Source organism: Antechinus flavipes, chromosome 3 (assembly GCF_016432865.1).
Source record: "Antechinus flavipes isolate AdamAnt ecotype Samford, QLD, Australia chromosome 3, AdamAnt_v2, whole genome shotgun sequence".
Taxonomy (NCBI): Eukaryota; Metazoa; Chordata; class Mammalia; order Dasyuromorphia; family Dasyuridae; genus Antechinus; species Antechinus flavipes.
Window position 1 is genome coordinate 524,789,371 of NC_067400.1, and position 21,109 is coordinate 524,810,479.

General features: G+C 37.6%; 1 protein-coding gene across 1 annotated transcript in view; it reads right to left on the minus strand.

The window, feature by feature from the left end:
- TENM4 (teneurin transmembrane protein 4) overlaps positions 1-21,109 on the minus strand; it is a 1,176,249-nt gene that overhangs the window by 328,059 nt on the left and 827,081 nt on the right. Inside the window, exon 8 of the mRNA XM_051987214.1 lies at positions 2,723-2,821. Within this exon, the coding sequence (XP_051843174.1) occupies positions 2,723-2,821 (99 nt within the window). The remainder of the gene's footprint in view (positions 1-2,722; positions 2,822-21,109) is intronic.

Genomic DNA, 21,109 nt, shown 5'->3' on the forward strand with positions numbered 1-21,109 from the left:
ACAAGTGCTGTTGGTCACTCAGGGAGAAGGCACCACATGGAGAAATAGAAGGTGAGAGAGGTAAAGATGAGACCCACTGGGGTGGGTAAAAACAGAGAAAAAAACACACATGGAGCCATGCAAAGAAAGTTAAACTTTGAGTAGAACCAGAGAAAAGGCAGGAGGAGAGATCAGTAAGGGTATCAGAGTTACAAGTATTACTGTCACAAACATTTTCTACCAGGAGACATCTCCATGGGAAAGTGGACAGGACAGGGAGAGGTGTCCCTGAGATATACTGAGGGCTTTACCAACTAGACAGAGGGCTGGCATAAAGAAGGCCAGATGGTTTGTGAGCAGGGGACAGGGAACAAACTGCTGCTTTATAGAGGTCACTGGGGCATGCTCTAAGGAGATCTTCTAAGAGCAGTTCTCTCTTGTGCCCAAGTAAAGCAAGGGCCCAAAAGAGAAAGCAATTGATCTCACCCTATCACTGTCCACTTTCCTGGTGCTTCTTTTCTGTGACAAAGAGTCAGGCTTTTTTATCTTTTCTGTGACAAAGAGTCAGGCTTTTATATTGGATCCATGTGGCTCAGTGTGTGTGTGTGTGTGTGTGTATACACACACACACACACACACACACACACACATAACACATACATATATATGTACACAAATATATAAAAATCACCAACAAGTTCAGCCACAGTGAAAAGTCCTATGGTGGTCAGAAATATATTTTATATATATATATAGATAGATAGATAGATATAGATATAAATATAGATATAGATAGATAGATAGATAGAAAATCACCAACAAGTTCAGCCATAGTGAAAAGTCTTACAGTGGCCAGAAATATATAATATAGATATATAGATATATATAGATATGAAATCACCAACAAGTTCAGCCACAGTGAAAAGTCCTACAATGGCCAGAAATATGATATTTAACAGTACCAACTCCTTGGAATTCCTACTCCAAATATTCTTGGCATCAGGGTTTCTTAAGCTCATTTAAAAATTCATTTTTTTAAAAAAAAATGATAATGTTATTTCAATAAAAATTGATTTTGTTTGGAATTATATATATATATATATATATATAATATATATATATATATATATATATATATATATATATATATATGTATGCATTTAAAAATTTGATTCTGAGAAGGGGTCCTTAGATTGTACCAGACTGTCAAAGTGGTCTGTGAAACACACATCTACACTTTTTGACACTGAGACTACACAAGGATAGAAGTTGTTCAAGCTAGCTGTTAAAATGGAAAATACCATATGAGTCCAAATATAAGCCAGGTAAGTGAGATGAATCTGAAAGATTATTATTATTATTATTTTTTTTTTTTTTTGCTGAGGCAATTGGGGTTAAGTGACTTGCCCAGGGTCACATTGCCAGAAGTATTAAGTGTCTGAGGCCAGATTTGAACTCAGGTCCTCCTGACTTCAGGGCTGGTGTTCCATCCACTTCACCAACTAGCTGCCCTCCAAAAAAGATATTTAAAAAGAGAATATATGTATATAGAAACAGTATATCCGAGTTTATATCTCCAATGAAAAATCCGTATATAATGTATATAAAGATATGTAAATAAATTTATAAATAAAATTATCATATAAAATATGTATTTATTTAATCTGATTTGGGGGGCATCTAGACCTAAAATTTCATCAATATAAGGAATTCCCTATGCAGAAATTCCTCCACTGAAGCAGGTCAGCAACTGACTTGTAATTTAGCTACATGGGGGCACCAAGTGAAATGATTTGCTCATAATCACACAGCTTTCATATTGATTTGAACTCAGGTCTTCTTGATTCCAAAGCAGGCTCTTGGTACACTATGCTAAGCTGCCTCCCCATATTTATTATTAAAGGGTTAAAAAATTCTGTCCTTGCTCTTAAAATAAATACATCTTGTTTATTTTATCACATGACAAAGATGGAAGGAATAGCAATGATAAAAAAGGAATAAAATTAAGAACAGAATTGTTGGTCACAATCAGGTTTGATATAAGCCAGATAGGGGAGAAAGTGAGATCTACTTTCAGACTAATATGATAGCTCATGCATGGCATACTCTGTGGTTGTTTAGTACAGAACCCAATCTCAGAAACAATTTTTAACTTAAAGGTTAAATGGTCAATATGTCAAAACAGGATGGTTTTCATCTCTATGGGGCATTAGCTTTAATAATCAGCGTGACCAAAGCCACAAGAGGACTTCCCTATGATCTATGAAATACAATGACCTTGAATGAATGCAAGTCAACATTTGTTAAAAAGCAAATCCTTGAAGCAATCCAAGTCCTCTGCTAAGACAAGGAGCCTAAATCTTCATGGAACTGCACTTGCTGGTTATAGCATCTTCCCCCTCTCTTAATGAAATGGTTTTCAAAAGGCCAATGAGAGCCAATGAGATGCCATGAATTAGCATATTACTGAGGCAGGATGCTGTGTTCCTATAAGAGATTCTCCAAGCTGGACAGGGAACCCGGGACCAGGACCACACTTCCCAGATCCCCAATTCAAAGCCCTTTCTGTTTATACCACAGTTGTCCCAAAGGGTTTATAAACTCTAGGCCTCCCCAAACTGCCTAAGGGTTGGTACGGCCAATGGTATCACCCTTAAGAATGCACTGAGACCATTGAAGGTTTTCATGCAGGGATGGAAAGCAAAGGCTTAGGGAAGAGGAAGGGAGCAGGAGTGTCACATACCCATCATTGTAAGCACCATCATGGCGGGAGGAGGTGAGAATGTCCATCTCAATGAGGTTGTCCTGCAAAGTCTCTAGGAATGTCTGCTTCGCTATGTTTCTACATACATATGGAAACATGAATGAAGCCAGTGAGTCATGCATCTATGAAGTGTGGTTTCAAACAAACAAAAAACAAAACAAAACAAAAATCAAGTGGCTCAAGTGTCGCTGCAGCCGGACATGGAATTCAAATGAGGGCTTTATGCAAATGCTCATATGTATAGGCTGCCGCTATACATATAGATATATACAGACACATCATAATACTTCAATGATCTAGGATTTCATCAGGGTGGTTACTCCCTCCACTCAAGTAGATCACAGCCCCTTCACACTTTAGTAGAAATAAATGATAGTGGCCAAAATTGACCTCCTGTGGATCCACCATCTTACCAAAGTGAGTTGGCCAGGTCTTCAAACTCACAGTTCAAGCTGGTGCAGTTCAAAGCTTGAAATCTTTCCAATTTGGAATGATTACTGAGAAGGAGCGTGACATGGAGGAAAAAGCTTTGGATTCAGTCAGGTTTTAAGTCTGACTCAAAATTTAAAGAGTTATATGACACAGCTCGATCTTTCGACCTCTCTGGCCCTGAGTTAGTAGTACTAGTATAATAGTAATTGTATTACAGGTTAGGTGTAAAGAAAGCCCTTTGTATACCAAAAACTTAGATTTCTATGATGCCCTAAGGTTCATGAAGTCATGTCTTCATGACAAACATGGAAAGCAAATGTAGGCAATGCAAATTACTACCGTTTTATAGACAGACAAACTGAAGTTTAGAAAAGTAAAATGAGCTGATCAAAACCACAGAGAGAGGATTAGGCTCACAGGTCTCCCAGAACAACATATCTCATTTTATAAATGAGGAAACTGAGGTCCCAAGCCATAAAATGACTTATCCAATGTCACATACTAGTAGCAGAGCTGCGATTCAAAATTAGATCCTTTCACAAGGGACTGAGGACCTCTGCCACTTGCTTCAAAATGCCTCTCCATCCTTAAAGAATTACCCAACTAGACGGTTTATATTGCCATCATCCCTAAAAATTCTTATGAATATCCATGTTGGGGTTCAGTTGTTTTTTAGTTGTATCCGACTCTTCATCATCCTGTTTGGGGTTTTCTTGGCCAAGATATTAGATTAGTCTATTTCCTTCTCCAACTCATTTCACTGGTGAGGAAACTGAGGCTGGCAGGGCTGAGTGATCTGCCCAGGATTACGCAGCTAATAAGTGTCTGAGGCTAGATTTGAACTCATCAAGATAAATCTGTCTGATTCACAGCTCACTGTTCTACCCACTGTGCCACAGGAGATAAAATTAGTCTTAGAATACCTGACTTCCTTCAAGAATGGGCTTCTAGATCATCTTATACAGGAGGTATTTCAAGGTCCCCCCTTTGCCTCTATTTTCTTCTCTAAGGTCACTGTCTATATTGTCTATATATTCGTATACATACCAAGTAATTTCTGAGGGATACCATATATAACAAAGAATATACAAGGTAGCCTATAAGTCTTAGTGTAGTTTTAGCTACATTAAGATTCCTGGGATATCCTATATTCACATGTTTTCTCCCAAATTAGGATGTAAGCTCCTAGACGACAATACTATTTGTTTTTTTACTTATATCCCCAGTACTTAAAACTTTGTGGTACACAGTAAGTGCTTTAAAAATATTAGATTAGTTAATGTATTAATTCATGAGACAACTAACTACCTTGAGGAAAAGCTTCAACTGTCAGGAAGTTGCCCCTAATACCAAATCTGAAATCAGGACTGAGATGTCTATGTGTTTCATGTTTACAGAACTAAAATGTTAATCCCCTTTATCTCCTTTGCACAAGTCTGGAAAATTTAACAGGTGCCAAGACTGAGCCTCCTACAGCTACTAGGTGCCTCCAAATTTTTGTGGATGAGACCAAGTTATTAACTCAGGTTTGCCTATTTTTTTTTCAAATGAAGATCTCTAAAAGTACAACTTGTGGTATTTATTGAGCATAAATAGAATACACATAGTAGAATATTCAGTTTTGAGAAAGGTTTCTCTGTCTTGTGAAATCATGAAATGTGAGAGACTAAAGAATATATAGTCCAAATATCTCTTTTTCTTACAAATGATGAAACTGAGAGACCCATAGAAGAAGACTAATTTGTCCAAGGTCACCTAGTTAGTAAACATCTGGGACTCTTTGCAATGGACTATAAGAACAAGGTCTGAATCCAAATTATAGGATAGCAACTCAAATAATCACAGGCTGCATTAAAAAAATCATAAGAATTGTACATATTTAATTTATATTGGATTATTTGCTATCTAGAGGAGACAAGGTGGGGGAAATGGAGGGAAAAAATTTGGAACACAAGGTTTTGCAAGAGTAAATGGTAAAAATGATCTTTGCATGCATTTTGAAAATTAAAAGCTATTATTTTTTTAAAATAGAAAGATATCATAAGGGACAGCTAGGTGGCACAATGGACACAGCACCAGTCCTGCAAATCACAGCACCTGAGTTCAAATCTGACTTCAGACACTTAATATCTATGTGACTCTAGGCAAGTCACTGAACCTCAATTACCCTACAGCAAAAATAACACAGAGAAGAAAGAAGTCATAGGTTCCAGATTGAAATAGAAATAATCCTATTCTTCTTTCTTCTTGTCTTTTTGGAGGCCTTCAATCACTGGCCAAAATTTCCACTTTGGGGAAATGTTGTAGAAAGTAGTTGTGTTAGTTATGGTAGAAGTTAGGAGAGGTAGCTTTTGAGGAACCCTTTAACTCTTAAGTTCCTGTGGTTGAAAACAAGTCTTATGAATGTAAATTCATTGATCTTTGTATGATATCATGCCATCTATCAATGAACAATGTGAGCAGTCAGCCAATAAAATGACTGAAATCTGACCCTTTGGACACCATCTCTTGCCTTTCACAAAACTACAGAATCACAGAATAAAGCTGGAAGGGGCCTGAGAATTCATCTTCCCAAGAGGAATCTAAAGCTCCCAGAAATAAAATTAGTTGCCCAAGATCATTCCATTAATCTAGTGCACCTTCCATGACATTTTCTCTAGAGTTGACCACTGTCCCCTCCACATTGCTAAATCTTGAACCAATACTAATTTCAAAGCCTTAATTTGCTGTGTTTTATAAATCTGGGGCTGCCATCCCAAAATCATCAGTCTGTGGTCAAAGAGAGCCAAGTGAATAGACTAAGTCCACCAAAAATTATATATGATTTATCTTTGCATGCTAAAAACCTTATAGTATCAGGTGACAATAACAATGAGAATAATCATAAGAATAATAGCCAGCATCTGAAAAATGCTTGAAGGTTTGAAAAAAATACTTTCAATTTACAGATTTTTAAATTTGATCTTCACAACAATCTTGAAAGACAGGTGCATCACCATTCCAGTTTTATAGATTAGAAAATTGAGACAGAAATAATTAAGTGACTTGCCTTATATCACACAGGAATTAAGTAATAGAAAAGTAATTAGAACTCAAGTCTTCTGATCCAAATTCTATATAACTGCCAGTATATTTCATTGTTTCATGGTTGAAGACTTGAGTGAATTTTAAAACTTGTGCCATAAATCTCAACATTTTTTTAAAAAATGAACATAAATGTGTTGGACTATGATTCCATGACTTTTAAGAGCAGGCTGTCAAAGTTGTTGAAATAGTAAGTTCCTAGTGAACAGAGCCTCAAATCCTACCTTTATTTACAAAGGTGCTTCCTGACACTCCTGTTGCAAGACAGAACAGTGTTATTACAAAGTCCATGATGTGATGTCAGAGGACCAATTTCCAAATTCCAGCTATGCTGCTGCTATATATTTTGTCAAGCTTGAGGCAAATTGCTCTTAATTCTGAGTCTCAGTATCCTGGTCTATAAAATGGGAATAATAATTCTTGACCATTTACTTCACAGGTCCCTAGTTAAAGAACTGCTACATGAATCCAGAAGTGATATGGGAATGTTAACTATTATTACTATTATTATAATATCATCACATTTCTCCTCTTTCAAATTATAGCAGTAATACTAACGTTCCCTATCTTTCTCCTAGAAGCAAAACGTTTTGCAAACTGAGATGCATTGTACAAAGAGGAGCTTATCAATGTTTTCATCAATAAAGCAAGCAAACACTTCTATTTCCTCCCTGGGGGATTTGTGCCCACAGTCCGGATGCCAGACAAGTTCCCCTTAGAATATCTCTGCACTTAACCTGCGTCACCAGTCCGGGACCTGGCTCTTGGGGATTTTAAATTGCACCTTAAAATCCTTTCAGGATATAGCTTCCTCAAAAGTGCTAGACATTTGAGACAACCTCAAAGTAATACAATGCAAAAACAAAGTAGCTGTGTAGTGATCTATTTTAAGAATTATGTGACTGTCCAAGGGAATCTAAACTAGACTGAATGAAACTTGTGTCATGTGTTGCTCTGAAATAGCCACTCTTTTTAATTCAGGCCCCTTTGATATTTAACACTAGTTGAAAAAGCTGGGGATTCACAAGGATTTTACTGTCCCTTCCCACCTCTAGTATTACTCTGGTCTTGTTCTGATGTCTTATTATGGAGTGGAGAGGAAGCTGGGCTCCTGAAGGCAATATCAGGGCAGCAGGAGCTTAGGCAGGCCTCCTGAAACCTGAAAAGCTTTGAGCCCTGGCCAGGTGACAGACTGTGCATCTGCTGTCCAAGGTCTTGTCTGGCAAAGTTCAGAGAAGCCCATTAGCTGAGAGCTGCCCACCAGAGGCCAAATTTCCTAGCCATGGAACACATGGAGAGCAATGACAAAGGCATAGGACATGAGGATCTGCCTTCTTGTTGGCAGGACTGACACCCACAAAATCAGGGATGCTTTAATTCACTGAAATAAGTCTTACTGAAACATTCTGATATTTTAAAGACCTGTTTTTGTTTTCTGAATGAAAGCTATATAATCATTTAAAGATCTTCAGCTCTTAGATAAGAAATACTCTATTACATATGAAATTTTGCAGTCCTGATTTTTAGCTGTATCCCCTAAGGCAAATCATATTCCCTCTAACTGTCCTCCACATCTGTCAAATTACAGGGGTGATCTCTAAGGTTCCTCCCAGCACCAACATTCTCAGGTTCTATGACTAAGGGAGTTTATCTTTTTTACTCTATTTTATTCTACTCTATCCTCTTATCAATTCTTATAAAAGCTGGCCAGATGTTCAGAAGACAATTCCCACAGCTGCTCACAATGGAAACATTTAAGCATTTTATTTTTCTAGAAAAGGCAGGTGGAGTTCTGGAAGAATATATTAGGCAGAGACATAGAAAACCCTATTTGCTCCAAAATTTCCTGGTTGAATGTTCTCAAATAATGCTTCATTTGTAAAATGGGGATAATAGCAGTTGATAAGAATTAAAGTCAAAATTCAAATCTAGGTTTCAGATTCCAGGATCACTGCTTTTCCCATTATCAATCCTCTTCTTCACTTTGCACTGCAAAACCCCAGCAGTTCAGCACTGTGCTAGCGAGACCCTTGGTGGGGGCCAGCCAGAAACAAATAGAGTCAAAAGACCTGGGTTTTAGTCCCCACTCCTCTAAATTCAGAGTTAGGGCTGGAAGGCATTTTGGAAATGACTTACTCACTTTAGGGATCCCAGAATACAGGTCTAACAACTTTGTAAAATTGGCAGTGCAAGTATTGGCCCAATTTTATAGAAGCTCAAAGCACCAAATCAGCTTGCCCGAGCTACACAGAGAACAAAAATTAGCAGGATCAGAATTTGAACTTGTGACCCCTGACCTCAAATCCAAAGCTCTTTTAATACCATTTCTGGCATTTTTGTATTATTATGTTTCTCCAATGAGGCAAATACTTCCTGGTAAAAGTTTTGTTTTCTGTTCTTAATCGAAAAAAGTATAATATAAACTAAATATAATTATACTCTATTATTGGCTTAATTATTTGCAAAAGACAAATGAAATACAAATCAGGGTCTCAATAAATACCAAAAATTTATAAAGAGCGTTATTTACCTACATCTACCTATAACTATATATGTGTGTATAACCCAAACAAACGAACAAACTCTTTCTGCTATTGCAATAGTAGTAATTTCTAGTAGTAGCAGTAATAACTAGTAATTGAAGACTAGCTTTCCTTCTCTGAATTTTGCCCAGAAATGAATTATTCTTCTTTTCTTGATTTTATTACAGTTTCCAAAGCACAATCAATTATGTAATGCTATATCTCAAATGAAATAAAGGCATTTTATGCAAAAATATTCTGTAAGGGAAAGGCAAAAATTGATAGCGATGATCATTAAGGCAGGTAAAATGCTTTTGTGGAAGATTTAAAGTAGACAAATGGATGTGACCCTTTGGTTTAGGCTCTTGAAAGGCAGAACAATATGGTGGTTGGAATGTTGGGCCTGAAGTGGGAAGATCCAGGTTTAAATCCTTGCCTCAGTAATTGCTCATTTATCAAACACAGACAATAAAAAACCAAAACCAAAACCAAAACAAAACAAAACACCACCACCACCAATATATATTATTGTGAGGGACCAGAATTCAGTGACAGCTGTGGAAAACTCTGTGAGTTTCAGTTGAAAAGAGAATAACAAGACCAGTACTATCTACTTTACAGGTTTGTGGTAAGAGAAAAGCTCTTGGTCTAAGGGGAAATAGTATAGAAAAGTGAGCTAGGATTAGTGATTGTAGGCCTGATGTGGTCAAAGAGTTGCAGGCTGAATTGGGGAGGGTCTGGGCCTAGCAGACAATCACCTGGTTAAGCAGCAGTTTAGGGGGAGGCCAGCTAACCCCTTGATTCAAGCTCTCCTCACAGAGGAGACCTGGCCATAAAACCGTCTCTCCAATTCCCAAACCAGGTCTGCTAATGGGCACTCTGGAACTCGTGCACGGGGGTGCTTCTCCCCTGAGGTTGTATTTTTTTCCCTAATTCATCAGACAACATTCCTGACAGGTTATTAATCAGACAGTCCCAGTGAAATCAATTAAGTTGCACATGCTGCAAAGTGTGAAAGGAGAGCTACTGCCTGGTGTCTGACTTTACTGGGTCCCACAAATGTTAGTTCTTACCCCAATAGGGCACAGACACACCTGAGAGCCCTGAAATACTATCCTGAGAGTCAACTCTTAAGCTGGCCCCTTTCCCTCGTCTCTCCTGGGTTCTCTCTGACTGCAAGTAATGTCAGTGAGGAATGGAAGGGGAGGAGAACAATCTCATGCTATAGAAAATGCTTTTTCACTCCAAATCAAGACCTCCTCTTATTTTTTTTTTAACCTTCACTTTCCACTTAGCAGCTGGAAAACAGAAAAGGAGAACCTGTGAGGGGACTTGGAATCAAGAAGACCTGAATTCAAATTCAGATACTTACTAACTCTGTGACCCTGGACAAATCACTTATTAATCTGTCTCTGCTTTTCAACTGTAAAATGGAAGTAATAATAGCACCTACCTCCCAGGATTGTTTGAGGCTCAAATGTAATAATATTTAGCACATAGTAGATACTTGTTACTTGTTTCCTACCTTTATTCCTTCCTTCCTTCTTTCCTGGCTTTTTTCCTTCCTCCCTTCATTTTTTCCTTCTTCCCTCCCTTCCTCCCTTAATTCCTTTCCTCTTTCCTTCCTTCTTCTCTCCCTCCTTTCCTTTTTTCTTCCTCATCTATTTTACACATTTCAAAAGAGTATTGTTGTTCAGTCCTAGGTAAGTCTTCATGTCCCCATCTGGGTTATTAAAAAAAAATTTTCACTACAAAGGTGAATGTTGAAAATTATCTTTGCATATATTTGGAAAAATTAAAAAGTTATTATAAATTTTTGTAACATTTTAATTATATCAAAAGGCTTTATAGCCATGCTATGATTTTATAAAAGATTTTTCTTTTTGGAAAGAATTACAACCAAGAAAGGTTATAATAACAGTGGCTAGAGTGAAGTGAGCAGAACCAAGAGATCAACTGTGATGAACTTGGCTCTTAACAATGGGGGTGATTCAAAGCAATTCCAATAGACTTGTGATGGAAAATGCCATCTGCATTCCAGGGAGAAAACTTTGGAGGCTGAATATGGATCAAAACACAATATTTTCACTTATTTGTTTTCTTTCTCATGGTTTTTCCTCTTTTGGTCTGATTTTTCTTGCACAACATGACAAATATGGAAATATGTTTAAAAGAATTGCACATATTTAACTTATATCAGATTACTTGATGTCTTGGGGAGGGTGAAGTAAGGAAGAGAGAAAAAAACAGAACACAGTCTTACAAAAACTAAAGTTTCACTGTCTACATATATTTGGAAAATAAAGTACTATTGAAAATTAAAAAAAAAGAACTGGAAGATATCTTAGAAGGCATTAAATAAATAATAGATAATAATAGCTAGCATTTATATAGAGATTTAAGATTTGCCCATGTTATCTCATTTGGTTCTCACAGTAATCTTGTGAAGTGGGTATTATTTTTATCCCTATTTTACAGGGAAAGGAAGGAACTGAGGTGGAGAAAGATTATGACAGATACTTTATACAAAGACATATATAAAGAGCCAAGAATTACACACAGCTACGTAATGTCTGAGACAGAATTTGAATGTGGGTCTTCTCCATTACTAAGCTTACCACTCTGTCATAGAACTACCTCAAATTTTAAAGCAATCGATTCTTATAGAAAGACCAATCAATTAATCAACAAGCATTTGTTAAGTACCTACTTAATGTGATTGGAACTGCTCTAGGCACTAGGGATACAATGACAAAAATCAATAATAATAACTGATTTTTATATGGCAAGTTCAAGTTTGCAAATTATTTTAAATACAAAATCTCATTTGAACCTCTCATCAGCCAGGAGATACTTACTCTGGGAATTGTTAATACCATTTGGCAGATAATGTGATTGAGGTTCAGAAAGTGGCTAACTTTGGGGCAGCTACGTGGAGCAGTGGATAGAGCACCAGCCCTGAAGTCAGGAGGACTTGAGATCAAATTTGATCTCAGAAACTTCACAACTTTCTCGCTGTGTGACCCTGGGCAAGTCACTTAACCCCAACTGACTCAGCCAAAAAAAAAAAAAAGTGACTAACCCATAGGTTTTACATTGGGGTCTGGAATCTGGATTTTCTAACTCAACTATGCTAAAGTCACATGATTTTATGCCTTCATTTTAAATGTGTAAAAACCAAGGCCAAGAGAAATTAATTGACTTGAACAAAATCATAGAGATAGTAAATGGGAGAACTAAAACTCAGATTTCTTGCTTCCCCAAGGAATCACTTCACCACCTGCTCCGTCTAAAACCTGCTTCCTTTTTTGTTGTATAATTCTGCCCTTCTTCTCTGCAATAGGCTGGCTCCTTATACCCTGTGCTATTTTGATAGTCTCCAGCTACCAAAAGCCACTCTTTCAGAAAAAAAGAATGTCAAAATTGGGGACACTACCCCTTTTCTTTCACCCTCCAAGGTTTTCTGACTTGGGTCGGCATCCCTCTATATCAGAGAACTCTCCATTCTGCTGTCATAAAATATCCCCTATTTGCCTCCTTTCCTCCTCCTACCTCACCCCTTTTTGCATCCCAACATCCAGCCCTAGTAGAGATCCTCACATTTGCCCCCATCAAGTTTCACAGTCTTAATTTGGTCAATTGTTCCACTTGGTTACGGTCTTTTAAAATCTTGGCTTCTATAATCCAAGCTATTAACTTTGCATCCCAGATTCACATCATCTACAAACTTAATAACCATGTCATTGATGTCTTCGTCCATGTCATTGTCAAAAACACTGAACAGACCAGGGTTATAGCATCCAGTTTTGTTTTTTTTTATCATTCTCAGTACTTAGTGCATGATTATATTCTTAAGAACATTGGATTTGTGCCTCTTTCATCCACTCAGCCTAGTCTATTTTCAATTGAATAATAATTCATTTAACAAATCAAACTTTTAATAAGAATGTGCTGCTATAGAACACTGCATTTGTAGGTAGAGAAGGTGAAAATTTTAGATAAGGCAAAGCTTCATGAAATGTATAGTCTATAAGTCAGAGAGACCAATCCTGATGATAATATGCATTATATAATTGCACTAGAAAGGTAGAAAGCAACACAGTGTATAAATAAGATCTGAGGAGGACAGTCAGAGAAGGCAATGGCAGCAGGGCTGAACTAATGAAAGATAGTTAAGAAGGAGGAGGGAAGGCATACATATCAAACAAAGGGAGATCACAACATTCATAAATACTTCATATAATAAACCTATGGGAGGGGTTCCCAAAATAATTATTAGAGACAAGGTTGCATGCTGAGCTCTTTTCTCTCTCTGTATCCTCTCTTTTGGTGATTTCATTTGATCCCATGGGTTCAATTACTAGCTCATTGTAGATAATGATGCCCAAATTTACACATCTAGAGCTACAACACCATTTCACCTAGGATCTGCTGGACAGCTCCATCTGGATATCTCAAGTGCAAAAACAAGCTCAAATGTTCAAAATGGAAGTCATCTTTCCCCTTTAAACCTTTCCTTCTAATTACCCTAATATAAGAGTATTTCCCACCATGCTTTAGTCACCATGACTACTAACTGGTAAGAAATTCTTGACTCTTTCTCTTCCTCCTTCTATTCTCCTTCCCCCAAAATATATTTATTTAGTCGTCAACTTCATTAAGTCAACCCCTACATCTCTCAATTTCATCCCCTTTTCACTAACCTGGACACTATCTTAATATAGGCCCCCCAAACCTCTCAACTCTATTGGTACAAAAGTCTCCAAAATGGGCTCCTTGCTTCCAAACTCTTGTCTTGCTCAAATTATCTTCCAGGGATCTGCTAAAAGAATGCTCCTCAAGCATAGGTCTGACCTTCAATGGTCCTTAAGATAGAACACAAATTCTTCTGTAAACTTCTTGAAAACAAAAGCCATTGTTTTTCATCTTTATAACCCCAATCCCTAGCAGAATGAATATATAACACTACTAGGAGATTAATAAATGCTTTTTGAATGATCTGGGCTTTGTCCATCCTTTTCTACTGATTACTCCCCTTTACATGCATCCTACATACCAGCTGAAACAGCAACCAGCTATCACAGGGAATAGAATAAAGCACTGGACCTGGCATCAAGAAGAATCTAGTCCACATCCAGCCTCAGATACTTACTGTGACCCTGTATAAGTCATATAACCTCTATCTCTGATTTTCCTTATTTGTAAAGGAAGGAGAATAATAACTTCTACCTCCCAGGGTTGTAGTGAGAATAAAATATTTGTTAAAAAAAAAAGCTTGCAAACCTTAAAATATTTTGTTGTTCAATCATTTCAGTCATATCTGATGCTGTGACTCTATTTGGGGTTTTCTAGCAGAGACACTGGAGTGGTTTGCCATTTCCTTCTCAAGATCATTTTTACAAATGAGGAAACTAAGGCAACAGAGTTAAATGATTTGCCCAGGATCACACAGTTAGTAAATATCTGAGGGTGGATTTGAATTCAATTCCTCCTCATTCCAGGGCTAGAACTCTATCCACTGTGCTCCCTACTTCCCCCAACCATTTTCATTTGAAAGATGAAGAAATTATTAACCAGTTAGGTTAATTAACTTATTTTAGGATTTGACTCTAAAGCTAGGGTGCTAAAATGGATTTATTTTGCATTTATAAATAGTGTGTATGTGTATGCATACATGTATGTATATATGTGTATATATATAGCATATATGCATGTACATAGTAAATATATATCTTATACAGTACATATGCAGCATGTATATTTATACACACATGTATGAATACAGCTGTATATACTTGCTATATACATGTGCAAATATAGGATGCATATGTCCTATATATACAATCCGTATATGCTTTGAATTTGGCTTTGTAAACATTAATTTAGCTTCCCAGAGGCAAGGATTATTTTTGTTTTATTTTTGATTTTATAAGTTCCAGCACCTAATACAATGCCTTGCACATAGAAAGCATTTAATAAATGTCTATTGAATTGAACTGGATATAACATAGTGAAAATGAACACTTGAAGGAGGGCTCTCATCTCAGCTAACTAGTTTTGAGACACACAAAAAATTCCAACTGAAAGACTCTGTAAGTATCAATTTCCTCATCTGTCAAATCTCTAAGCTCCCTTCTTCCATTCTGTGTGCCAGGTTCTAATATTCTATGTTGTAAATGTCTAATTCTACTGTTGTTTGATTCTCCCAAGCTCTCGTTGTCTTCCCTTGGTGACGTGCTGAGATGCAAGAAGGAAGATCATAGGATCTTAGACTAGAAGAAGCCTTAATGAATGTGGAAATCAAATCCCTCGGTTTATAGATTAGTAAACTGAGGAACATAGATATTAAGTGATACATCAATATCACAAGGCTAATAAGTGTTTGAGATAAGATTTAAGTCCAGGTTTTTCAAACCCTAAGGTCACTGCCCTAAGTTGGGAAATAAGCAGGACCAACACAAATTCTGTAGAATACAAGGGATTTCAGGGTCACATGAATTTTTTAAAAGTGCTATTTGCCTCGGTGAAGTACAGGGGAAATTTGGGCAGTGACTTCAGGCATAATTTCCTCTGCTCACTGAACTGATATGTAATTCAGGCAGAGAAATACTCTTTGGAAAGCACATTGTCATTTCCTTTATATGAATTCAGCTCAAGACAGCCTGCGTTTATAGGCCTGTTTTGTGTACCACTGGAAGAAAAAGATATAAAGAGCATCTGAGGCAGCAAGCTCACTCTTGGTGTAGCCAAGCAGCAAGGAAGCCTCAAGCCGAGACTGGGATGGCTCAAAGGGTGGCAGGCGGAGAGCAGTGGACACATAATGGGCTCATACAATGGCTTCAGTCTCTTGGCTTTTGGCAGTACCCAGGGTGCTCACTAGGAGGACCAAGCTAGGCTTTGACAAAAGTTATCACTCAAGCCCCAATCAAGGAAGGTGAGATGATGCCTTCATATTTTGTGGTACAAGAAGCCGAGTGAGGTATCTTAAGTCCAATCTTCCCTCCAAGAGCAAAGCCTGGCAGCATGTGGTTCATTTAGATAGACCTCTTGATAATCAAGTTTCAAATAATTGTAATTACAATGATGGTAATAGCTAGTATTTATATGGTACTTGAAGATTTACAAAAATACTTCATAATTATTATCTCATTGAATCCTCACAACAATTCTGAGCAGATTTATTATTATCCTCATTTTAACAGATGAGGAAACTGAGGCAGACAGAGTTGATCACCTACTCAGTGTCTGAGTCAGGAGTCAAGCTAAGATCCTCATAACTCCAAATTCCAGTGTTTTATGTACTGCCTCAAGAAACAAAATATCTTCATAATAGGGCAGGATAGGGAAACTGGCTGTAATGGGAAGCTCAGAGAGTGCTGAATTTGCAGTTGGAGTAAATTACTTTGAGTGAGTTTTGGCTCCACTGTATTAACTGATAGGATGAATTTGGGTAAAGACTATTTGGTCTGGTTTTTAAAACCTTTCATAACTTGGCTGCAACCTATTTTTTTTTAGCTTCATTTTACATAATTCTCCCTGCTTCATACCACAATCCAAGCAAACTGGTCTCTGTTCCTCCCACTTGATACCTCATCTCTGTGTTTTTGAATTGGTCATTCTCCTCCATACCTAGAATGTACTCTCTCATTTCCTCCAGCTCTAAGAATCCATCTCTTTTTCATAATGCAGATCAAGTACTTCCTTTTATAGGAAACCTTTTCTGATCACCTCATCCCAACTGCAAGTGCCCTTCCTCCCAAATTTTAACTTATTCCTTATATATTTACATTATGTGCTTGTTACTAAGTGTGTGACTTTGGGCAAGTCACCTATAATAATAATAATTACTGTTAGCATTTATATAATGCTTTCAGTATATAGATCACTATATACCCCACACTAATACTCCCTCAACCTATACACACAACACACACATGCTATATGTGTGTGTATACATATGCAATACACATTGTAGGGAAAGATATATGTATGTAGATGCGTGTGTATTTAAACATATACATACTCTGTGCATATTTAATACACAAATACATGTATATGTTTTCTTGCTCGATCTTTGTTTGTGATGTCATTATTTCCATGGTTTAGATAAGGAACGGTGTAATTTCAAATGGCCTGCTGAGGTCATGTAGCTAGTAGGTACTTGAGGCAAGATTTGAATTCAGGTCTTCCTGACTCCAAGTTCAACACTGTGCATTCATAGTCTACCAGTGGCTCTGCTTGCTTTGGACTCCAATAACATCATGCTTCCAAGAATATGCTTGTGATGCTTGTGATGCTTCTCACCATCATGCTTTGACACTCCATGCTTTTTCAGCTACTTTATTTTCTCTTCCCTGTTTGGAGGGCTGGAGAGTAGAGTAATACATTCTACTGGCAGCTTTCCTTTAGAGAAGGTTCAGAACTTTTGAGGTATCTTTTCAATTTCCATTGGCTTCTTTGATTTTGATCCCACAAACATCATGCTCCCATGAATATCTCCTGGTGATTCTTGGACCCTGCCCCTTCCCTTTTTCAGCTTTCTTTTGCATACTGTTTTCCCCCATTAGATTAACATAAACTCCTCGAGGGCAGGAAAAATCTTTTTTCTTATTTTTATTCCCAGCATTTAGCATAGGGCATGCTACTTAATACTAAGTACTTAATAAATGTATATTTACATCATTTACATTTCTCTGGGTCTCTATTTCCTCATTTATAAGATGGGATGATAATAATAGCACCTATCTTATAGGGTCACTGTGAAAATCAAAAGAAAGAACATTTGCTCCTAATTCACTGTGTGATCTTTGTAAAGTTACTTCCTCTGCCCTGACCCTAGACATTTTTACAATAGGGGAGGATTAGGAGAGATGCTCCCTAAAGCCCCTCCCAATGGCATTTTATCCCCTATGTTTACAACTTGATGGGTCTGTCCCATTTGATCATATTCACTCCTCTACCAGAGTCTTCCATCTTTAGCATTTCTATGATAGATGTTTCTACACTCAAATGAAATGAATTTGCAATGTTACTTGGAAAAGTACTGGCTTCTCAAGAGCCTTCATTAGCACTCAGGAAAACCAAGCCAAGATCTTTAAAAAGCAATGAAAAGCCATGCTCATTCAAACCAAGAGGAAGTCATCTCTCAATCTGCTGGCTCAGGAACAAGAAGGAGGCCATATCACAGTGCACAAGACAGTTGGGTCAAGTAACTATGGGCGAAATGGGAATGGTAATCCTTCCTGACTCGCCCCTCTGAGGCTCAGATGAGAAAAGGGACCAGCGAGGGCTTTGCAAATCATAAGTATTGTACAGAGATGCCGGTAAATAGTAACTACATGGGCAGCTAAATAGTACAGGGAATAGAATCTGGCCTCCAGCACTTAGTTGATAAATGATCCTGAAATAAGTCACTTCTCCTAATTTGCCTCAGTTTCCTCATCTGTAAAATGACCTGGAGAAGGAAATGGCAAACCACTCCAGTACTTTTGCCTAGAAAACCCCAAATAGGGTCACAAAGAGTAAGACATGATTGAAAAATAACTGAACAAAATAACTGACATATATGTATACACACATATGTATGTATGTATATATGGCTTTAAGGTTTGCCAGCCTGTATATCTCATTTAACCATCACATTCCCTGTCAATTAAAGGTATTATTGCCTCCATATCACATATGGTTAAGTGAGGTTCAGGGATGTTAATGATTTGCTATTAGCGCCACCATTTTCATTCCGAGGCCTTGTTCTAACTCATGGAGATCAAGGATTGCTGATTCAGTATATTTCCTCCCTGTGTTTAGGAGGGTAGGATGACAGATCAAATTTAAGGAGCACTTGATGGCTTATGCAGAGCTTTTCTCACTATAATCCAGATATTATCCCCATTTTACAGATTCAGTTCAAGACAAACAAAACTGGTAAGCACCAATGATATAAAGGGATTCAGAGGTGAAAAACAACATAGTTCCTGCCTACTAGGAGAAGACTACCTATTATGCAAGTGAGCATAATACAAGGGAGAGGGGAAGCTATGAATCTGGGAAGATTTCAAGGAAGGAAAGTGAGATGGCCCCGTTTAAATTGACAGAACTAGTATTATGAGTTCCATTAGGACAAAAGCTGTATCATCTAAGTGTCATATATTTATGTATATGTGATGGTGTGTGTACATCTACATAGTATATATATTATATATAGATATGTAGATATATTATAAAATACACACATATATACATAATATATAATGCAATAATACATTATATATATCTAGCATAGATCATATATATATATATTATATATGTAAAATCTAGCATAAAGGGTTTTTTTTGTTTTTGTTTTTTCTGAAGCAATTGGGGTTAAGTGACTTGCCTAGGGTCAAGTGTGCCTAGGGTCACACAGGTAGGAAACATTAAATGTCTGAGACCAGATTTGAACTTAAATCTTCCTGACTTTAGCATAAAGTTTTATTCAAAGTAGTGTTTAATAAATGTTGGTGAGAGAAAGAAAGGGAGGAAAGATTAAAGAAGGAAGAAAGGGAGAAGAAGAGAAAGGGGAGCAGGAAGAAAGAAGAGAAAGGAGAAAGGAGGGACTGAAAGGAAGAATGAAAGAAGAAAATGGGGAGGAGAGAAAGAAGGGAGGGAGAGAATTAAGGGAAGAAAGAGGAGGAAAAGGGAAGAAGGGAAGAAAGAGAGGAGGAAAAAGGGAAGAGGGGAAGAAAGAGAGGAGGAAAAGGGAAGGAAGCAGAAAAGAAAAGAGGAAGAATGAGAGAAGGAGAAAAGAAGGAAAAGGGAAAGAAGAGAAGAAAGGAAGGGAGGAAAGAAGGGAGAATGAAGAGAATAAAGGAGGAAATAAGAAGGGAAGGAAGGGAATGAAGGACTAACATAGACAAAGAGGAAGAAAGCAGGGAAGAAGGACTGAGGAAGAAAAGGAGAGCTAGACAGAGCCAGGCCTCCATCACACTTCTCTCTGATTCCAAACTGATTGATCTTTCCAGTACAACATACTGTGCTGCATCACACAGAGGGAGATCAAAAAACATAATCTTGCTTTCTCCCAGCCTGTTGCACTTCCCCTCTCTTTGTTTATTCCATCCCTCTGAAAGCCTCTGCTGGGCAATGGTTACAAAACTGTGCTGTACTTTTGGGCTGTCAGGCCTAATGCCAAGACATGGAAAGACCCAAGAGAGTAACCAGGGCCTTCAGAAAAACCATCCAAAAAAAGTCCAGCCTAAACTCACCACTGCAGAAAACTGAATAAAAAAACAACCCAGAATTTCCATTTGTGTACACCCATCCCTCCAGCAGGAAGGAAGTGAACATTAACCTGAATTCAGAGCTGGAAAGGACTTCAACTTCCATAAAGGTGATCCCCCTCACTTTATAATAAAGGAAACTGAGGCTCATATGCTCAAAGCCATATATGAGAGCTAAGATTCAAACCTCTGACACCAAAAGTAATGTTTTTCTACTGCTACCATGAAAATAAAAATAAAGCATACAATAATACATTATACATATGTACACAATCTAGCAGAAAGTTTTATACAAAGTGTTTAATAAATGTTGTGAGAGAAAGAAAAGAAGGAAAGATTAAAGAAGAAAAGGGGGAAGAGAAGGGAAAGGAGGAAAGAAGCAGGGAAAAGAGGGACTGAAAGGAAGAATGAGAGGAAAGAAGGGAAGGAGAATTAAGGGAAGAAAGAGGAGAAAAAGGGAAGAGGAGAAGAAAAAGAAGAGGAAAAAGGAAAGTTAATATAAAAAGATAGGAGAGGAAAAAGAAGGATGAAGATGGGGGTAGAAATGAGTAAGAGAAAGGGGGAGGTCTGTGCATCTCATGAATGAGTGACTCAAAGGGCCTATCCAAACCTGACTGGCCATAACACTGTCAGGGAGGTGGCTATGGCAGCAAGATGGTCTTCCCCCTTCCTTAGTGGCCCCATTTTCTCTGCCATCCAAAATCAACAACCACATTCTCTTTCCTCCTCCACAGTATGTTTAGAAGAGCCCCAGAATCTAATGAGAACATCATCTGCATATGCATGCCTACTTTGAGAGGCAGAGCATCCACTTATCCAGCTGAGAGATTTAGGACTGTGGTCCCCATGCAGCAGTAATAGGGATGTTTTACTTCCCTGTTGCCATGGAGATGGGTAGGGCTTCAGATGCTAGTCGGATGCTCTCTTAAATAAAGAAACAATGCATCCCCATTCCTAATCATTTGACTTTACAAATTTTGGAATTCAGGAAAGAGAAAAACATTTAATTCTGCTTAAGCCATTTGGGAACCTGTTGACTATTATAGCCGCTCTCAACCTGTCTTACAGAA